We start from the raw sequence: 22,433 nt of genomic DNA on the forward strand, positions 1-22,433 counted from the left end.
ATGTTTCATGTTTGTTTGTTTGTTTGTTTTTGTTTGAATTTGTCATTGGACTGTTATTGGCTGTCAAATAATTTAGTTTAATTGCAAACCTATTGAATCAAAACTGAATGGGTGAAAGATAAATCTGACTAATTGATTATTTGAGCATTCATTGCCATATAATCACTTTATTTTATTTTGCGCATCGTTCTGGCTCATCGTCATTTTCGTTTGTTTATTTGTTTGCATACTTTGTTTTGCTCATTATAACATGTTGCCAAGTTTCGCCCACCTCTAAGCAAAGACTTCCAGTCCGAAAACTGAATATGAGGAGCAAAAAAAGTGTGGAAAGTACATTTGATGAAATGATTTTTCTTTGTTTGCCGTTGTGCACAGTGTTTGTGATGTGTTAGCGTAAGATTTTAAGATGATGCTCCAGAAAAAAAGGAATATTGTGCAAACTCACCCACATATGCAAATCATGTGCAATATTCCACCCTAATTCATAATGCTGCAAACATACTTGCACATGTGGTGTTTTAAATGTATGTGCAAGCGTATGATTAATCCTAATGAAAAGGTTAAAAGAATGGAAGATGACGAAAAGGATGTGATGATTTTAAGAGCATTTCTTGTTTGTCTTGTCAATGTTAGTGTCCTGATGTTGTTTTTTTTATCATATTTTGAATGTTTTTTCAAAGACGATTTGTTTTTGTTTTCAAAAACATTACACGACAGTTTCATTTGTATATGATATATACGTTGAGTGTTACTGTGTTTCTTTTTGGATTAATAGAACTAGATAAAAATATATATGTATTCAGGTCGATGTGACCAAGTGCTTCCAGAATCATAAACAAAAGAGATGATACTATAAGTAAATAAGCCATTTCTGAGAAAATACTTCCCTGAAATAGCAAAGAGAAAAATAACATGTTGCAATACTTGCAAAGTTGTAGTTTATAGGAAACTGTATGTTATCTAGTTTTTAATCATTAAATGTGATTTAGTTTCCCCAATGGAGAACAACCCACTGCTGAGACAGTAAATATACAGTATCAGTAAGGAGCCATTTTGTTTTAAACATGGTTCCTCTGTCATGCAAACCTGGATCCCATAATGTTCTCGGCGTCATGCAAGATTCAGTCGCCCTGCAGAATCCCTTTTTTCCCAAATCAGTCCTGTTTTCCATTTGGAATTGCTACAGTTTCTATGATAACCAAAGTTTGGTGGGATAGAAATTACATGTAGATGGGAGCAAAAAGGCATCTTTTTGTTCACAGATTCAAAATTATATGGACCACAAAACCAGTCACATGGGTAAATTTTTTGAAATTGAGATTTATACATCACCTGAAAGCTGAATAAATAAGCTTACCATTGATGTATGGTTTGTTAGGATTGGACAATATTTGGTCGAGATACAACTATTTGACAATCTGGAATCTGAGGATGCAAAAAATCGAAACATTGAGAAAATCCCCTTTAAAGTTGTCCATTTATGTTCGCGATTGTGCTGCATTCACTCACAAAAATAAATGTTTTATATATTTACGGTAGGAAATTTACAAAATATCTTCATGGAACATGATCTTTACTTAATATCCTAATGATTTTTGACATAAAAGAAAAATCGATAATTTTGACCCACACAATATATTGTTGGCTATTGCCACAAATATACCCGTGCGACATGTGACTGGTTTTGTGATCCAGGGTCACATATAGTCAATAAATGTTTTTTGAAGAAATTAGTACTTTTATTCAGCATGGATGCATTAAATTGATCAAAAGTGACAGTAAAGACATTTATAATGTTACAAAATGATTTTAGAATGATTTCTGAAGGATCATGTGACACTGAAGACTGGAGTAATGATGCTGAAAATTCAGCTTTGATCACAGGAATAAATTACATTTTAAATATATATTTAAATAGAAAGCAGTTATTTGAAATTGTAATAATATTTCACAGTATTACTGTTTTTACTGTATTTTTCATCAAATAAATGCAGCCTTTGTGAGCAGAATAGACTTTAAAAACATTAAAAATCTTACCATCCCAAACTTTTGAATGGTAATATAACAGTAAAGTTGTAGTAGATACATTTTGTGCTAAATTCTAAAATGATAGTTAATGCCATATTTTCTATTCAGAACCGAAATGTCAAAAAATAAGGAACCCAAACAAAATTAAATTTTTTAATACTTTATTTTACTTTTATTATACTGTACTCGCAATACCAGATCTGCAGGACGATTGAATCCCGCACGACATCGGCAGCAACCCTTGTTAAAATGTCTGTATTTTAACATGTTTTTAATTGTTGCGGGATGCCAGGCCTTATCATACACTGTGAAACCAGAGACTTTCTTCCACTAAAACTGATTAGTCTCCATTATGGATCTCTAGTGATTAGTTAGTTGAGAAGATTCATTCTCTAGTTAAAAAAAATAATCTCTTTCCTCCATTTGTAAGTAAATGTTGAAGTTAATATTGTGCTGTTCTTGTAGTAATCGGATGTTTAAAAATGTTTAAAAAAGAACTGATTTTTTTTCTTTGACTTGTGTATTCCATGTAGTTGTGCCCTATTACAACACTGTCAGGTCACTGAAACACATCGAACATGTTTATATTAAAAAAGCAAGACCCCTCTATGAGGATAATTTAGGCTACAGTGTTGTTGTAGAGACTCATACACTGCTAGCTAGATTTAACTAGCTTCACCTGTTAAAGCAAAGCTTCTAGGCCGACATCGTAAACTTGATCTGTACAAATCTGTATCTACACGAGTGAATGCCCATTAAACTCATCTCTGCCTTTCTCTTTATGTATGCTGGTTGTTTTTTAAAGATTGTATGTGTTATGTTGACATTTATGTAAATGAGCATTTGTTTATGGTGTATTTGTGTGTGTGCATTTTCAATTTCTGTTTGCATATTAACAAGAAAAACTATTTCTTTCCATAACTGAAATGCACTCATTCACCCAGATAACGTTTGAATGCTGTATATGTGTACAATCAACACTTTTTGACCGATTTATTGCCTCTTACCTAAACTAAAGCCTGCTAACAAGAAAAGGTAACACTTTATTTCGATAGTCCGCTTTAGACATTCAGTAGTAGCAAATCAATGAGTTAGTTGACATGTAGATGCAAAGTTACTTGTAGTTACTGACTATATGTAACTTTTCAAGTACGTCAACTTATTCTACTACTAACCCTAACAGTCTACTAATACTCTCATGAGAGTTAAATGGCATGTAGTTGCAAATTGATGAGTTAGTGGACATGTAGTTGCAAAGTTACTTGTAGTTACTGACTATAAGTCTTTTAAGTACGTCAGCTTATTCTACTACTAACCCTAAGAGTCTACTAATACTCTCATGAGAGTTAAATGACATGTAGTTGTAAATTGATGAGAGTTAGTTGGCATGTAGATGCAAAGTTACTTGTAGTTACTGACTATATGTAACTTTTCAAATACGTCAACTTATTCTACTACTAACCCTAGCAGTCTACTAATACTCTCTTGAGAGTTAGATGACATGTAGTTGCAAATTGATGAGTTAGTGGACATGTAGTTGCAGATTAATGAGTTAGTTGGCATGTAGTTGCAAAGTTACTTGTAGTTACTGACTATAAGTCTTTTAAGTGCATGTCAACGTATTCTACTACTAACCCTAAGAGTCTACTAATACTCTTATGAGAGTTAGATGACATGTAGTTGCAAACTGATGAGAGTTAGTTGACATGTAGTTGCAAAGTTACTTGTAGTTACTGACTATAAGTGACTTTTCAAGTACATCAACTTATTCTGCTACTAACTCTTAAGTCTACTAATACTCTCATGAGAGTTAGATGACATGTAGTTGCAAACTGATGAGAGTTAGTTGATATGTAGTTGCAAAGTTGCTTGTAGTTACTGACTATAAGTGACTTTTCAAGTACATCAACTTATTCTGCTACTAACTCTTAAGTCTACTAATACTCTCCTGAGAGTTAGATGACATGTAGTTGCAAAGTTACTTGTAGTTACTGACTATAAGTAACTTTTCAAGTACATCAACTTATTCTACTACTAACCCTAGCAGTCTACTAATACTCTCATGAGAGTTAGATGACATGTAGTTGCAGATTAATGAGTTCGTTGACATGTAGTTGCAAAGTTACTTGTAGTTACTGACTATAAGTCTTTTAAGTGCATGTCAACTTATTCTACTACTAACCCTAAGAGTCTACCAATACTCTCATGAGAGTTAGATGACATGTAGTTGTAAATTGATGAGAGTTAGTTGGCATGTAGATGCAAAGTTACTTGTAGTTACTGACTATATGTAACTTTTCAAGTACGTCAACTTATTCTACTACTAACCCTAGCAGTCTACTAATACTCTCATGAGAGTTAAATGACATGTAGTTGCAAATTAATGAATTAGTTTACATGTAGTTGCAAAGTTACTTGTAGTTACTGACTATAAGTAACTTTTCAAGTACGTCTACTAATTCTACTACTAACTCTTAACAGTCTACTAATACTCTCTTGAGAGTTAGATGACATGTAGTTACAAATTAATGAGAGTTTGTTGACATTGACATGTAGTTGCAAAGTTACTTATATTTACTTCAACTTCCAATCTAAGACCCTAACCTAACAGTCTACTAATACTCTCATTACTTGAGAGTTACTTGACATGTAGTTGCAAAGTTACTTAGTTTCTGACTATAAGTAAGTTGTCAAGTACATGTCAACTTATTCTACTAACCCTTACCTAACAGTTTACTAGTACTCTGAGAGTCACTTGACGTGCAGTTGCAAGTTAATGAGAGTTAGGTGACATGTAGTTGCAAAGTTAATTATAGTTAATAAAATGTCTAAAGTAGACTATCGAAATAAAGTGTAACCCCCCAAAAAATGTACAAAAACATAGGCATAATTTGAGGCATAATTTCATTGGCCTGAAATGTTTTTTTGTTCAAATCTCATAATTTGACTTAAACTGACAAATTATTCCGCTTATATTATCATATAGTTGAATGAATTATCTGTTAACTGAATTCTTGCAGTACATGCTTAACTTTTACCAGCGATTCACAGGTAAACCCTCCCCAGCTTTCTACTGTTCTCAGATATAATCAATAAGTTTCCTTTATCAATAATAATGTAGTAGCCTATTGTATTTTTAAATTGATCTAGAATGTATCTGGGGTGGACTATTCCATTCCTGCTTGATCTAGAAAGTTAATTGGCCACATTTAGTTAGTCAAGTGTAATCTTCAGCATCTTTAGACTTCAGGTTAAACACTGTGTGACGCCATTAATTGTAATTAGCACCTGTGTGTTTTCTCCGGGACTGGACTTTTTCACCCCTGAGAAGATACATTGCACAGTGCATGCATCGTCATCTTGAGATCTGTGTGTAGAAAAGTTTTAACCGTGTTTGTCTCAAATTCTTTTCTTCTTTTTTTTTTTGTTTGTCTGTAACTTTGTTTTTGTGTGGTTTCTGTAAAAGCATTTCTACATCTTACGTTTTCTGTGATTTTTTTCAATTTTTTAAAGCATTGCATAATTAATTCTTGTTTCTAACAAAATCATTGTATTTCTGTTTTTGTCCACAGTGTTAAGTTTCTAGCATTTGGCAATTCTTTTAAGGAGACACAGTTAGTCGCTGAATCCTGAAAACTTTGCAGATGGGACCGCACCATCCATACGGGACGTGTGAGGAATGTCGGAGTGGCAAGAGGGTGTGACTGGAAACAAAAAAACAACAACAAAGGAAACTGGAAATTTCCGATGCCGAATCTTCACACGGTAACCAAAGCAACCTCACCGAAATTCCGGATCACTCCTCTTTCTACAGACTGACTGACATTACAGCAACAAAACCGAACATTGCACTGACACCTGAAAGAGAAAAAAGACTCTTGAAGGAACGAACGGAAAAACATTCCAATGTTTTAAGATCAAAACACCAGGCGTTTTGACTGCCGCACTCACCTGGGCCCTGAGTTTCTGTATATTAGTCTATATGTAAGAATGAAGGACCAAGTTAGAATAATTATGTAGCATTTCTGCTAAGACCCTGTAGCATTTCTTGGCTGGGAGAACTCTCCGACAGACTTTTTACAGACTGATATTCATCGACCGTTTGCACAGAATGACTAAAAATGACTTAGTCATGCACATTTTTTTCTTTTCCCCAACTCAGCATATTAGCAGCAAAGTGTGTTGTCCGTGTATTGCCGTGTGGTAGTTCCCACTCCCCGTCCGAGAAAAGTCCGAGTCTTACAGTAGCTTTTCTTTGTGAATGAATCTAGAGCACTGAAAAGTGAAACGCAGCACTCTGCTTTGGTAACAGATGTACGTTGCTATTCCCAAACAGTCTTCCAGGTTTTTTCTCGTACATTCGGGGGAGGCAACATCGAAAACACAGTCCCGACAGACCAAAGCCCAACTGTGACCAAATAATGTACGAAAGCTAAAACGGCACAAAATGACTTTAGATGTTCCCTGTCAGATCTGAACTTTTCGTCCCTTTAAATATGAACGGATTGGCTGTTCTGCCAGGGGTGCTGTCTCTAATTCCCAAACAACCCTCAAATTGAGGACTTTTCCCATGGGAATCCTCTCTGATTATAGAGGTTTATTATGTGATTTATTTTGTGATTTAGTATAGCTAATGCTGCCATAGATTATATACATGCACATGTGAGTGCTTGGACCAATAACTAGCGTTTCGTCTTCATGGAAAGAGGGTATAAAGGTCAGGGATATGCAGAGACATTCTTAAAATCTCCCTTTCTAAAAAAAAATCGTCTATGTACGACTTGTCTAAAATTGCCTTCAGAGTTTCCCTCCATCTCTGTCTCGTATTCTCTCCTATTGGCTTGACTGCATGTTCCTTCTTAACTAATCAGAGGGAGCGCAGGAGGTCACGCCAAACGAATCAAGAATAAATGTACAAAAAAAAAAAGAACAAATTTATATTTTGATAAGTAACATCTCCATGGTTCACGAGGCATGCGACGCCACCGATGTCCAAATGCGACTGTAAAAATGCAATGCCGTCCACCCTACGAACAACCGCAGCGACTTACACAAAAAAGAATAGAGAAAAGAATATTAACGCGCTCTTTTGGAGGGAGATATGCTTCATCAAAGAGATTGTTTCCTCGTAGACTGAACTGTGAGAAAATGGATGTCAAAATATATGAAAAAAGAAAAACTCTCTCTTTGGAGAGAGAAAAATAAATAAAAAAAATGCATTTTTGTAACTTTGTTTACCAGCATGAGACTTTGCATGACTGTATTTTCTGCTAGCCCTTGAAGTTGAAGTGGGGAGGGCTAAAAAAAAAAAAAGAATTAAAAAAGATATTAATAATAAAGATGTTAATAAAAATAAAAAACATGATATGCAATGGATATTTAAGAAAATAATATATTTAAAAGAGCTATATTTTGTTTTGAAATAGAAAGAAAATGTGAATAAATTCTGACTGCGAGTTACACACTGAACTGTTTTATTAGTTTTAGATTTAAAAAAAAAAAAATCTCAATGCCACCAAAATCTGTTCTGCTACATACTGCCCCATGTGACATTCCCGTTCGGTTTCATTTCTTCCATCGAAATGCCGCCTGGACTGTATATTTTGGTTGCGTATCTCTCTTTTTTGTGGGGTCGTCTATCTATCTAAGTGTTTGGCTAATGTTTGTCTGCGTACAACATTAGTTTTCTCTGTAGCCATGATAACAACTGTGCTGATGCTAGAATCCTCTGTAAGCGGGATGCGGCGTCTTTTCCCACATGCATCGGGGCTGATAGCGTTTCATTCTCAGTTTGAGTTCACCTGCTCTCATTGGCAATAATATGAATGATAATCCGACGGAGATGTAGCAAAGGCAAAGTGGAGGCTCGTATCAGTCTCAGCGTCTTCCTTACAAACGGATGCAGTGTGGGAAACTGTGTTTTTGTAGAGGCGTTGTGTCTCTAATCTCAGGTGAAAAACGTGAATGCTCAGTTCCGCACCAGACCTCTGCCTGCCCGTGCAGCCATTTTTCATTTTCATCTCGTCTGATTGTTTTAAAGATCCACTGAAAGGTGTTTGTTGATGTATTTCCGGTTAAAACAGGAAGTTAGGACACAGGGCTCATCCCTTTATATACATAGCCATTTGTCTTTAGCCTTTAGCTTAGCAAAACAAGACAGCTTGTACATTGGACCAAATCAATAAAAACACTTTTCAAACTAATAAATTCTTCAGAGAACAATTTTGAATGTCATTCTGTATTATTGGCTACAGAATTAAAATGTCTAATTTGGTGTTTTTGGTTCTAAGGACACAAGGTTAAAGTTAAACCTTTAGCATTTACCTTTAGGCTAATGCAAAACATCACAGTTGAGTTGTTAAAAAGGCGACAGAATTATAGTTGCTAACTCTAATAATGCTAATTTGGTGTGTTAAAATGCTTTACCCAACTTGTTTATCTAACAGTTTTTTTATGTCTAAGGACATGAGGCACAAGCTAAATCTTTAGCATTGCTAAGGTAAAACATTTAAGTTGAGATGAACGTGCTTAGGCCTGTTTGGTATTTTGTAATAAACTCCATTACAAATTCTAATCATGCTTATGTGGTGTCCTAAAATGCTGTGTTACCCAACAGAAGTTTTTCTTTTTATATCTCAGGACACCAGGCTAAAGCTAAACCTTTAGCATTTAGCTTTAGCCTAATGCAAAAAACATCACAGTTTGAGTTTTTGCTTCAAATCTGGGCCTCAGTCAGTAGCATCTTTAGCATTGTAGCACAGCAGCTAATCTGTTAGCATTTAACACAAGGGCATTTACAAACTAATAAGTTATATGTTCATATTATTCAAGATTGCACAAAAAGTGAGAGTCAAGTGAGTGTCGCACTTGAGCCACATGTGAAGCAAATGAGTCGAGGTTTATAGACTACTGACATATAACAGATGTGCTAATCAATACGCTACATATGATGACAGGGCAGATAGAAGATAAAAGATGGATGCTGGAAGCCCTTGACAAAGATGCTTGATGTGCCAAGTCTGTAATTGTAGATGAAAAGCCTCTGCTAATTAGCAAGTCGACAGAAATGACTGAAAGACAGAATGAAATGAATATGAGAGACTGCGAAGGTTCGAGCAGGCAGCGGTCCGGTGTCTGGTGTGAGGGACGGTTCGTGATATTTTGGGTGTGTTGATATCAGCGGCTTCTGATATATGGAATGCAGATGATGGAAGTGGACAATACGACCTTCAGGAAGAAAGACAATATGACACAGCTTATATTTTCGAAACTTTACCAAGCGAAAACGAGATGTCTCCGGCCTGGGTCACTGGGTCCTTTCCCAGCCCAGAAAGAAACCTTATAGCCCAAATAGGTCTTTGTTTTTTCAAAGTTGTGCATATTTATAGTTTTATAAATGCTTTTGTTTATAATTATCAATTTATTGAATAATTTATATTTTATACAGAGTTTTTGTTCGGAGTTCATCTCTTTGTTCCATTTCAAAGATTGTTCATATTTTTTATGACCACTTTGTTGTTCACATATATATAGATATAGATATATATATAAAAGAGCCTGTGTTTGGTTTTATTTTAGAAGGCGTTAAGACCACTTTGGTCCAGGGGTCACAAAGTAACGCAGAATAAATAATTTAAAGCATGCTTCCAGCGAGAACACAACGACACATATCCACATCAGTTTGATTTTGTTTTATTCCCAAACATGTTCGTTTTTTTCTTTTCTTTTCAGGGCAAGTCAAGCTTGTCTCGCCATCTTTCACTCACATTGAAGCACACTGCCCTCTTAAAATGATTTGGAATGATAGATCTGTCTGCATCCGATTCTTCTCGTTCGATTTACTGTGCCTGCTCTTGTATCCAATGTCAAGTTTGATCACCTGTTTCTTGTGTATTAAGTTTGATTTGATGTACTTGAATTACAGATATGCAATCACCACCTCTCTGACCACTGCCAATCATCCCGATCAATCAACATGATCAGTAATCAATATGATTAAAGTGATAAACAACCTTGATGTGTTTTTATGCATTTTTTCTTCTTATGAGACTTCATAAATATGTATTAATGCACACTGACACTTGCATCCATACTGAAAGACAAGATGAAACTGGTGTTGGGTAAGTAAGCTTTAAAAAAAAAAAAAGTTAATATTTTTATTCAGCAAGGACACATTAGATTGATCAAAAGTGACAAGTCCTCAGATAAAAAAATTTTTTTTTTAATTTTCTATTCATCAAAGAAACCTTATTATCTTATTTAATCATTTCTAAAGGCTCATGTGACACTGAAGACTGGAGTTATAATGATGAAAATTCAGCTTTGATCACAGGAATAAATTACATTTTAAAATCTATTCAAATAGAAAACATTTCCTTTTAAATTGTAATAATATTTCACAATATTGCTGTTTTTACTGTATTTTTGATCAAATAAACGCAGCCTTGATTAACTTCTTTCAAAAACATTAAGAATTTTGAACACTTGTTAAAATATGGCTTAATAGTATATGTCCTGAATATAAAAATCATGTTTTATTAAACAATCGTTTCTTTTACTTCAAGTCCAGGGATAATGGGTTGGGTAATTTCTTGAGGAATTAATTTACTACAATGTTGAAAATTGTTTTTCCACATATTTTTGCATTGCAAAACTGATCTTACTGATCAGAACTGGCTTGTGATGTTTATTATGATGCACTGTGAAACACAAAACAATGCACTGAAAAATCTGTTCAGATGTTTTATTTTGTTAAATTAACAGAATTGAAAACATTCTTGAAATGCTGTATGAAACTGTCCCCATGTGAGCAAAAATAATAAAAATACAAAGTCAGAGAGCCAGACATAAAAAGCATTAGAAAGTTACCATGTAGCTTGATAAAGCAGAAACACAACAGTGCTCATGTTCAATATTGATTAGGAGGAATAATGGCAAACATGCAAAACACGAAAAAATAAATATGCATAAACAATCTTTCATTGTGCCTTTCAAATTTAAATCACTGGATTCACAGCAATAAGTAAAACTGAATCAATGTAACATTTTCTTTTCTGCACAATTAAATCCCACTATATTTATTACCCCGAACCGTCAACTTCTGATAAAATTTGTTAAAAACAAAAATAAAAGATGCACATCCGAAGTGCCATTAACATTTATTGTGTTTGTTTGGGAATATAGATTTGTTTATGGTCACATTTTGGTGTTAGATTCAACAACAGCAAAAATCCTTCAACGAACACACACCCTACTCATGGCTGTCCCGCTGTCAGTACTCCAGACCCCTCAGGGTGGCGATGGTGGACGTCAGTCTGCGCGGGATGGGTTTGGCCGTCTGCCGGTATTCCTCCGGTTTGGCACGAAGAAGAGTGACGATATTCTGGAGGGTTCTAGAGGTCTGCAACCCCAGCGCATCCATCACGTTACTCAGGTACTCTGTAATGACAATTAAAAACACATACACAAGTGTTTTTACTGACACACTCTAAATTATAACAAATCATTTATTATGAAAAGAAAATCAGGCAAATAACTAAGGAATATTCAAAGGCCTATTTTTAATTAATACACTTCAAAAAATATTAAGGTATAAATATATATATTTACTAGAATTATCTATACTAATCCTATAACTACTCAATAATTATTATATATATATGTGTGTATGTATGTATGTATGTACGTATGTACGTATGTATACATACATACATACATACATACGTTATTGCCATTAAAATTTTCATTGGAATATTAACAGAAATAAAATATTTAAATCAACATTTAAAATCAACAAGTGAAAGAAAAAATTAATAAAAATGGCCGAAACTTAAAAGAAATCATGACTCAAAATACACACTTTACCTTAATAACTGTTTGTAAATGTGAACTACAAATCTTGATTTTAATAATGAACAATAAAAACATTGCCACCAGCCTTGCAGTGTCATTGTGTGCAAGCGTTACATATTAATTATTGTTGGTGATAATGGTGCCATGATGTGATGTCGTAACGATAATGTCACCTATGTCAGTTGCCAGCTGTTTGGCTGCATGTACGCTCAGCTCAGGAAGCTGTAGGATGACATCACAATAGGTCTGCATGGTCGCCCTGGCGATAGAACCCAGCCAATAATCCGCCGTGTTCTCCAGCTCAGGGACGTCGTCGCCTATAGAGATACACAGCATGTATTAGTGTAGGAAAGTGTTTCATGATTCATCCGCTGGGAGGTGTGCTTGTGTTTACCTTGCTCTGGTGGGTACGGCAGTTTGCCGGTGTGTAAGGCAAGTTCCAGCGCTGGATCCTCTTGAGCCACGAATGGCTCCAGATGCAGAGGCAAAGACATGATATACTGGCCAATCTATAGACAAAACACAAAAGTGTGTAATAACACTCACTGAGCTTCCTCTAGTCCTGTGAACACCAGTGGCTTGTGTTTGTCCTTGTACCTGTAGGAGCGTCTTGTGATTTGTCATCATGTTTGACATGTTTGACTTAATATTGTCTTACATTAGTGATGTACTCCTGCGGCGACAAACTGAAGGCCGGTAGATCATCAGTTAGCGTTCCACCCAAACTAGCAGAACCGCAAGCCTTAAAACATCAAAAGCACATCGAATCAAACACGATCTTTTCAATCCTTCACAGTGAGCAAAAACACGCCGTGCAAACGCACCTGTGGTTTGTTGAGAAGGAAAAGCTGCTGTTTGATTTGCAGGAACACCGAGTCAAACGCGAGCTGATTGGCCTGCTGGTTCAGACGCGTCAGGGCAGCGCGAGTCTCGGCCAATAAGCTTGAGTTTCCTGTTCCTTTCTCCTGCACAAAACACATATGCGTAAGAGTTGACCTCTACACTTCATGCTGTACATTCGAAGCTCACATATATGAAGTGCACCTTGAGGGAGTGCAGCGTCTCCAGTAGAGTGTTATACTCCGCAGTGTTGTTCTGCTGGAGATAGTTGTATTCCTGCCATGGGTTCTTCTGGCTCCGCCTCTCAGACACACCCTCTTGTAAGCCACTCAGACTTCTGGGGTTAAACCCCTCCCACAGGAAACGCCCCGCCCTCCCCAGGATCCTGCCAATCACAATGCACAACTATGATACTTGACAGACAATCATTTCTAATCCATTATTGTAGCGTAACAAGCATAGTAAAGGTAGAATTCAACCCTCAGGGACCCTTCATTTGTATAATGCAGTTAAATAACTTTCACCAAATATAGGTTAAAGGGATAGTTCACTTTAAAATGAAAATTCTGTCATCATATACTCACCCTCATGTTGTTTCAAACCTGTATGAATTTCTTTCTTCTGCTGAACAGAAAGGAAGATATTTAGAAGAATGTCAGTAACCAGACAGTTTCTGGGTCCCACTGACTTCCATAGTAGGAAAAAAAATATACTATGGAAGTCAGTGGGACCCAGAAACTGTCTGGTTACTGACATTCTTCTAAATATCTTCCTTTCTGTTCAGCAGAAGAAAGAAATTCATAAAGGATTGAAACAACATGAGGGTGAGTAAATGATGACAGCATTTTCATTTTAAAGTGAACTATCCCTTTAATAGCGGACACTCTGAAATTTATGCAACAAAATTCACCAGCCAACAGACACAATACTTAACACTTTGGGAACAAAATTATCCATGTATGAAATTTGACATTGAATATTGTTTACATTTTATTTCTATATTCTATATTCCATGATATGTATGCCTCGTTCCATTACTTAGACGTTGGAACGAGTCTTACATATCATGGAATTTAGAACATACATAGACAATTACAATTGTCATTACAATTACTACATTATATGAAATATACTCTGATATGAATATTTATTACAGTATTTAAAAGGTCAAATAGCAACATTTCTTAACTTTTAATGACTGTATCATTATTGGTTGAAATATACTTTTCAAACACATTTGTGTGCTAAATTCAAAACTTTCACTTATTGGATCACAAAATAATGGTGACATTTTTGCAATCCCAAATTCCCAGAATTGCAATTTTGCTGCATTTTTCCAAATTATACACGGATGCAAATTTTGCCTGACTGAAATGTTTTTTTTTTAATGACTAATGGTTTCCTAAAGACGTTTATCATGGGTGAGAAAAATGATAAATCATGAATATTAATGCTTGGGTCTCTGAAGGTTAAGTCAATAGAATTTAACCAATGGATAAAATAGATTTCTTACTTATTTGAAAGCTGCTGTTCAAATGCTCCACATTGTCTCAGTAGCTCTCCACAGGTTGCAATGATTCTAGAAGATACAGGAACAAATTGAAAGACATTTATATTAACTTTATATACATTTATAAACTAATGAAAAAAGAAACCCCACCCACCTGACGGAGTTCTGGAAAGCCGTCCAATCCTCAGTGAACACCTCAGAGGAGGGCGTGTCCTCCAACTTATACTTCTTCCGGATCGATTGAAGCGTGACAGAGAAATCGGACACGTACCTGAGAAATAAACGAGAATAAGCTGGAGAGTGTGGCTGACCTGTGGGCTGTGTGTTTGTCTCTGCGTTTAAGTGTAGTAAATGCTTGCATGATTCATACTTGCTGAAGAGCGCTCGAAGGGCTTTGATGAGCCCACACACACCGAGACCATCCGTTAACTTCACACAGCGATCGACGGCAGCAGCCGCCAAACCAAACACCTTCTGAACCGAGTGTGTGAGCTCTAACACACAGTCCAGAACCTCACCACGCTCCTAACACACACAAACAATCAATAAAACACATGGTGAATGCTGTGGGTGTGGAAAAAAAACAATAATTTTAATAGTTATACAACAAAACTCATTTGACTACACATTCTTATCAGCATCTAGTAAGTTAGTAAATTCAGTAACTGCTCAGAAAGATTCAGTTAGCAATTTGTTAGATTGATTCAATCTGAGAATGAGTTTGTGAGTGCGATTCACTAAAAAAGAATCATCTGTATGCAAATTAGACTCCATACAGTCAATGCAATAATATAAACTATGCTTATTTATGGTCTTTGTATTTTTTTCCTCAGTATCTCATTTAGATCAGACCATAAACTCACAACTCGAAAAAAATTTTTTAGAAAATAAAAACAAAAACATACTTTGTACTTGTACAGGTTCAAGATCAAACATGAAACCGTGTGTTTGCTCACCAGTGGAACAGCACTGAGTTGGATCAGTAAGTTTGTCTCCTCTAGTTCTCCAAACTGCATCTGATAAGTCGCATAAGGTGAATACACACATGATACCAGCTCTGCCACCTTCAGGAGGTTACACTCGCCTGAAACACACACATAAAGACAGGAAAATGATGAGGAAAAAGCAATACAATGACCTCTTTAAAACTGAATCTCACAAAAAAAAATATTTTTTTAATTATTTTAATTTGCATTCATTTTGTTAACTAAAAAACAGAGAATTATACACATTTTCAGGAAAATTTTAATGCAATTTTTAAATAAAATAAATGACCATTTGCTAAAATTCTCATCAATATACCGTGAAAAAAAAAAATCTGTACTGTAAATGATGTACTTTTACAAATGTTCTTCACAACTTAAACTGTGTAACATATAAATGTATATAATATACACAAATCTTTTTTAATTCGATTTTCACAGACACAGACCGAGCTGTGGTTGCATTGCTGCCTCCAGGCTTCGACTGAAGTTAGCCGCCGTCTGATGAAGATCCAACAGCACATCCAGACGACAGTCGCCAGAGCAACGCTTCAATGCCACAGCAATGCAGTCTGGGATAGATGGCACCATCGCCCCCAACGTCTGGATCATCAGCACTGTGAGCACTTCACAGGGGTTTTTAAAGACCTACATACACACATACACATGCTTGAGTGTGTGTGACAGTGAAAGCCATTAACATTCCACAGCAGTGAGGCTGAGTGTGTGTGTGTGTGTGTGTATACCTGGCTGCTCCACTGTAGCTGCGAGTGCCACGTGGACAGAAGTGTGTCGTAAAACTCAGAGAGCTGCTGCTTCAGAGAGGCGTCTGACTGACAGATGCTTTCCCACACGGTCAACAGTTGTGCCTTCAAACACACACACACACATTTATGTGTTAAGCTCAGGTTGATTCCACAGCCAAACTGAAATCAGTGACAAAATACTATACCTTGTGGCATTTGTAGTAGTAAGTCAGTAACTGAGGCATTCTATCCATCTCAGTAAAAACTCTTACAAAAAGCTTTGCTTGATCTGAAACAGAACATACAAATAAAGATTAACTTGCTAAAGCATATTATAAAACAGATCATTCTGGTTCTAGTATCTGATTGCATGCTACACACACACTACTGTTGAAACGTTTGGGTTTGCTAAGATTTCTTAATGCTTTTAAAAGAAGTCTCTTCTGCTCAATTGAATTTAATTGAAAACAGTCATATTATTAAAATGTAAAATAAACTTTTTTTTATTTGAATATATTGTAAAATGTATTTTCAGCATCATTACTCCAGTCTTCAGTGTCACATGATCCTTCAGAAATCATTCTAATATGATGATTTGCTGCTAAAGAAACATTTCTGATTATTATCAATGTTGAAAACAGTTGTGCTGCTTCATATTTTTTTCAGTATTCTTTGATAAATAGAAAAGAACAAAAGATCAGCATTTATTTAGTATAGAAATATTTGTATCATTAAACTTTTATTTACTGTCGCTTTTAATGCAACCTTGCTGAATAAAAGTATTCATTAAAAACCCCAAAGTTTTGAATGGTGACATAATTAAAAATGTATGTCCTTTAATCCAAAAGCATCAACCCGCTGAAGGCGACTATGGCCCTGTTTACACCTGGTGTTAAGATCACAAGTGGACGACTCGAAATACAGGTGTAAACGAGGCCTAAAACGTTTTGAGCTTGTCCACTTTCAAAAACACATTTGACCGGATTGCTTTTGTAGTGTAAACACTCATGTGGTCGAATGCGTTCGAACTGACGCAAAATACCCCTACTCTCCACCTACTGACCTAGTGCATAAACGTTATGGGAAGCGCACTAGCCAGACGGCATTTAAACTTAGTCAGATGGGACCTAAGTTTGGTTTGAAGATGAAAAACGTAACGAAAAAATTCCTGATATCTAACACATCTGTGTGTTTTTCCATCGTGTTCATGTGTAAATTGCGTGAGCTTATTTCATCCATTAGATTGAAAGATCTGAAAAACACATACATTTATCCACCCATAGACCCTCCCCTTGAAGAAATCAGCACAGAAGTGGTTCAAAGTGGACAAAATAGACTGATTAAACACAGGTGTGAACTGGAATGTGTCTCCCTCATCTACTTGTGATCCGATCGACTTAAACGCATCGTAATAGCAGGTGTAAACAGGGTCTCTGAGACTGTTTTTGTGTGCGTCACCTGTAGCCAGCGAGTTGAAGGTGGAGACGATCTGTGTGCTGGTGAGAGCCTCCAGACGGTTCTTCAGAGCCTCCAGCTGAACACACTTCTCACTGTAGTCCGGAGTGTCCACCAACATCGTCAAACTACCCTGCATGGCGGTCAGTTTACCGCTGATCACAGCCACGTCCTGCAACAAACACACACGAACACTTCAGAACGACATCCACACGCAGGTAAAACCAGACGTGCAACACCTCACCTGTGTTTTAAAGGTCTCCTCGATGTCAGCACTGAGAGTGCTCCACTTATCAGCTTCCTGAAGCGCTTCTGCTGCCAACTGCATCCGAGACTTCACCTGATCAATCTCCACCAACACCTGCCGGACATCAACACTCAATACTAGACACCACCCGCCAAAATTTGGAATATTTATGATTTTTTTAAAAGTTTTTGAAAGAAGTCTCTTATGCTCACCAATGCTGCATAATAATATTTCACAATATTACTGTTTTTACTGTATTTTTAATCAAATAAATGCAGCCTCGATGAGAAAAAACAACTTTTGATCGGTTGTGTAAATCCATATAAAGTGAACATTTGCAATAAAGCATTATGACCTATTAATTGCTCTGTCTCCTATTCACAACTATCATTTTTATACTAATATTTTTTTCTTTGGACTTGTTTGCAAAACACTTTGAACTAATTATTGTATAATAAATATTTTTAAATAGGTTTATTAATGTGAATACTAGTTTATTACTATTTAATGGTTGTTATTAATTATCAAGCTATATCCCTGTATTTATGCACAGAGTATAGAGTGATTTGGATGAGTGTATTATGGTTACCTGCATAGACTGCACTGTGTCCTGTTCAAATTTCTTGATGTCCTCTTTAACCAGAATCATTTGATCCTTCAGGAATGACGCCTCTTGTTTCAGAGCTTCAATATCCCTCAGTACACGCGGCATATTCTGCAGAGCCTGATTACTGCTCTCTGCACACACACACAGAGAGAGAGAGAGAGAGAGAGAGAGAGAGAGAGAGAGAGAGAGAGAGAGAGAGAGAGAGAGAGAGAGACATTTATAACATTTTATTGTTTGGGGTTTTTGGAAGAAATTAATACTTTTATTCAGTAGCATTAAAATTATCAAAAGTGACAGTAAATAAAGACATTTATAATGTTTCAAAAGTTGTTTTAAATTACTGCTTTCTATTCATCAAAGAATCCTGAAAAACTTGTTTCACGGTCTTGTATCAAAAATATGAAACCGCACAAAAGCATCATATTCATCAGATCATGTGACACTGAAGACTGGAGTAATGATGCTGAATTTAAGCTTTGATCACAGGAATAAATTACATTTTAAAATCATTTCAAATAGAAAACAGTTATTTCAGATCGTAATAATATTTCACAATATTACAGTTTTATTGTATTTTTGAGTAAACGCAGCATTGGCAAGCAGAAGAGACTTCTTTTTTTTTTTTAATGACATTGAAAGTGAGCTTTAAGTGTTGAAATCGTGCACACTCACCTTCTATCGAGTTATTGACCTCTTGAATGAAGAGCTGCAGCTTCATGACCAGAGTCGAGGCGTGCGCGTCAGTTTTACCAGGCGCGTCTTTCTGAGCCACTTTAAAAGCTCCATTCACCCAGTCCTTCACATCAAAATCATCTGCCAGGAACTTGGAGAAGTCCATTCTCTCCCCTTCAGTGACCCTACAGAGCCGAATTCACCATCTTAAAGAGTCAAAACCACATGCAGAAAGGGAGCGGATATAAAAAGACATGTTGTAAATGTTAAGCGGTGTGTATATTAATGTGTTTACTCAACTGAAATCTCTTCAGCTTCACCAGTCTATTCCATAATTCTTGCCCACACCAGCCTTAGACACGAACATAAAATAAACAGCCCATGAGAAAGATATAACCATGACCACGAGATACAGTTCAAGCAGTGCGATCGCTTCCTCCAGCGTTAATTTTCTTTAAATAAAACTGATATGCAGTTTCTGAGTTTGATGTTTTCAGTGTTTGTACACTGCTTCCTGGTTGCGCTCTTCCTAATAATATCCGGCGGGGGAAAAATACGATGAAGAAGCGTTCCGCTTTCGAAACGTTTAATGGACAAAACCCGTTTTACAAAACCTAGTGAAATGGAAAAACCGTGTATAGACGGAAACTATTAGTGTAGACAACTGCTATTATTGTTGATGTATATAAACATGTGCATTACATTGAAGTAATTAAAATAACTTTCATTTGAGTGACGTGGCTGTGTTGCACCGAATGTTGTTCGGGTGACATGTAAATAAAATAAAATAAAATAAAATAAAATAAAATAAAATAAAATAAAATAAAATAAAATAAAATAAAATAAAATAAAATAAAATAAAATAAAATAAAATAAAATAAAATAAAATAAAATAAAATAAAATAAAATAAAATAAAATAAAATAAAATAAAATAAAATAAAATAAAATAATAAAATAAAATAAAATAAAATAAAATAAAATAAAAAATACTGAAAGGGAAAAATGTACATTCTTGTATTTTAAATTATGTTTAAATGCAAGAAAACGCCCATTTAAACACAAAAACTTTACGTTTTATGTATAAATGTAGCCTGAAGATTTTTAGTCCTTTTATTTTTAGTACTAAACCTTTTATTCCTGCTGTAATTTACTCACGGATGACGTACATTGATTTTAGACCATCTATCTATCAGCTCATTGCTGCCTCCTGCTGCCTCACTATTAATTTACACCTTCATTTGAGGTCAAATGCTGCAATTTCATCTCTACAAATGACATTGAAGGATATGAACGTGTTTTAAAAAACATTTTCTCCATTTCAAGTGCGCACTGTTCACTCACTCACATATCAAATTTTCGTTAAAGACAGACATGTTGAAGAAACACAAGCCGATAATCCAAATAGCCTATTAAAGGGACAGTTCACCAAAAAAAATTAAGTTCTGTCATAATTTACTCACCCTCAAATTGTTCTAAAACTGCATACATTTTTTCTTCTTCTGCTGAACATCAAGGAAGATATTTTAATGAATGTGGGTAGCCAAACAGTTACATAGGCCTATAGAAAAAAAACTATGGAAGTCAATGGGGACCAGCAACTGTTTGGTTACCCACATTCTTCAAAATATCTTATTTTGTGTTCAGCACAATTATTATTATTAAATTAATACAGTTTCGTAACAACTTGAGGGTGAGTAAACGATGACAGAGCTATCCCTATAATGTCAAATTAGCAGAGTTTTTTAATATAGCATAAACCAATCTTCCGTTGAAACATGTTTTTGTAACATGTTTTTATTCTTTGCTTTGCATTTAAATTTGGAAGGTCAAACTCAGTAGTGTGATATAACCTGAATCACCTCATTGTGTTCCACATTTTCAAAATGAACACAAATATAAAGTAAGTGAGTTAAAATAGACTCTGACAGCTTTTATTTTTACTCATTTCAGCATGTTTTGTTACTTCCTGTCCTTATCTTCCCCAAAGTTCCTGTAGCTCAACACTTCCAGAACCTCATCAGATAAGAATCAACCATTTTCTGTTCAAGAGATAGTTAACGCTGACGATATCAGTTTGGGCCCGTTGAACCCAGAATGACACGCATGGCGCTTGAAGAATAAATACTGAGCAGAGAATATTGTGTAATACATTCATGCTCTTAACAGAGAACATGTTGGAGAGTAACTTACCCTTACAGCAACATAGTGTCGGCCCAGATCCGGCCCACATCTGGGCCGTGTGGAATCCATGTGTACCAGATGTGGGCCGGATCTGGGCTAACATTATGTTGCTGTAAGGGTAGAAATCTCTTTAAAATTCAATAAATGCAATGCAACTTTCAAAATGAAGTGACTTGTTTGACTAATGCAGATCTGTCATGTTGATAATGTGTTGGAATATTGCAATTCTGTTGTTGCATTAGAAATCTGTCTAATGATGCATTAGAAATCTTCAATTACTTGTTCATTATAGTGTATGAATAGTGCAGACTGAGTTTGAACCATCTGAATCCTGAATAGACCAGGTTTTTGCTGGTATTTTCATGCCTCAGCAGCTGATTTTTAGATAAGAAAAAAAAACCACAAACACAAGCACATGTCTGGCACATAATGTCTAGCATCACATCAAGTGATATCAAGTTTACCAAAGTGTTGGAACGCTGGCACAGCACTAACTAAATACTGGCACCATCCGTTTGCCATGTGTTTACTTGCTTTTGCGAAGACATCTGTTACTTTGTAGGGCACGCTTGAAAGTAGGACGCCTGTGTAGCGCGTATCATAAGGCAGAATTAGGTGTTGCCATCCAAAGATGCTATTTAGGACGATCAGATTGAACTCACCTCAGGGCCTGAGAAAGATTGATCTGATATCATCAATGCAAAACTACTGTTAATCGTAAAAGTGCATGACTCATTATGGAGAAAACAACTCTTATTTCGGTTGATCTTCTGAAAGAATGTCTGGTCAGAAGGCACAAACCTTACAAAGAAAACTAGCCATCAAAGAAGCTCATCTAAAGCCGCGTGAATAAATATAGGCCTCGGTTTGATTCTCATCAACGTAGGCGTAGGGTTAAGAAGTGTGTAGTTTCAAATTTAACCTCAACTTTGACTCATCACAACAATCATAACAATATAAACCATACGCCTATTCTCATGTCTAAAACTGAACTGTAGACTCACAACAATTATTTTAAAAGCTCTCTTGCTGCTCTATCTATCTTGGTGGTTTTACCATTACATGTCAAGTGAAGTCACCTTTATTTATATAGCGCTTTTTACAATACAGATTGTATCAAAGCAGCTTCACAGTGATAACATTAAAATAATGCAACAAAATACAACAACATGTAAAGTTAAGTTAAATGTATTTTTAGTTTTCAAAGCATCTTTACAGAAAATCATGCTGTTAATGTTTATACTCTTAAACTGTTGATCACTGAAAGTAATTTTTAAAAGTAATGCGTTTAACAATATTGCATTACTCAGT

At 35.6% G+C, this 22,433-nt stretch overlaps 2 protein-coding genes across 4 annotated transcripts in view; one reads left to right on the plus strand and one right to left on the minus strand.

Moving 5' to 3' along the window:
* Positions 1 to 6,944, plus strand: part of kcnc3b (potassium voltage-gated channel, Shaw-related subfamily, member 3b) — a 55,471-nt gene extending 48,527 nt beyond the window's left edge. Inside the window, exon 5 of the mRNA XM_084102299.1 lies at positions 5,601 to 6,944. Coding sequence (XP_083958425.1) covers positions 5,601 to 5,614 — 14 coding nt within the window. The 3' untranslated portion in view covers positions 5,615 to 6,944. The remainder of the gene's footprint in view (positions 1 to 5,600) is intronic.
* Positions 6,945 to 10,757: 3,813 nt separating this feature from the next.
* cog7 (component of oligomeric golgi complex 7) lies at positions 10,758 to 19,477 on the minus strand. Of its 3 annotated transcripts, none has more exons than XM_084102389.1 (18): positions 19,241 to 19,477; positions 18,941 to 19,125; positions 18,251 to 18,399; positions 17,659 to 17,775; positions 17,418 to 17,586; positions 16,166 to 16,248; positions 15,960 to 16,082; positions 15,663 to 15,861; positions 15,187 to 15,314; positions 14,601 to 14,755; positions 14,385 to 14,501; positions 14,234 to 14,299; positions 12,925 to 13,105; positions 12,705 to 12,845; positions 12,539 to 12,622; positions 12,275 to 12,389; positions 12,054 to 12,197; positions 10,758 to 11,466 (listed from the first exon to the last, which is right to left on the minus strand). In XM_084102389.1, the coding sequence occupies exons 2-18, from the start codon at positions 19,104 to 19,106 to the stop codon at positions 11,300 to 11,302; spliced, it is 2,304 nt and encodes a 767-aa protein (XP_083958515.1). In that variant the 5' UTR covers positions 19,107 to 19,125; positions 19,241 to 19,477; the 3' UTR covers positions 10,758 to 11,299. The 3 variants fall into 3 exon arrangements, with proteins under 3 accessions (XP_083958515.1, XP_083958514.1, XP_083958516.1); XM_084102388.1 differs by having other exon boundaries at positions 18,941 to 19,146; XM_084102390.1 differs by lacking the exon at positions 19,241 to 19,477 and having other exon boundaries at positions 18,941 to 19,228.
* Between the last annotated feature and the right edge of the window lie 2,956 nt (positions 19,478 to 22,433).

This window comes from Abramis brama, assembly GCF_963993115.1.
Source record: "Abramis brama genome assembly, chromosome: 24".
NCBI lineage: Eukaryota > Metazoa > Chordata > Actinopteri > Cypriniformes > Leuciscidae > Abramis > Abramis brama.

Coding starts and splice junctions, on each gene's coding strand:
- cog7 (XM_084102389.1), bottom strand. CDS start 19,106: ATGGACTTCTCCAAGTTCCTGGCAGATGATTTTGATGTGAAGGACTGG. Junction 18,400..18,940: donor GGTCAATAACTCGATAGAAG/GTGAGTGTGCAC, acceptor GTGTGTGTGCAG/AGAGCAGTAATCAGGCTCTG. Junction 12,390..12,538: donor CGCAGGAGTACATCACTAAT/GTAAGACAATAT, acceptor TTTTGTCTATAG/ATTGGCCAGTATATCATGTC.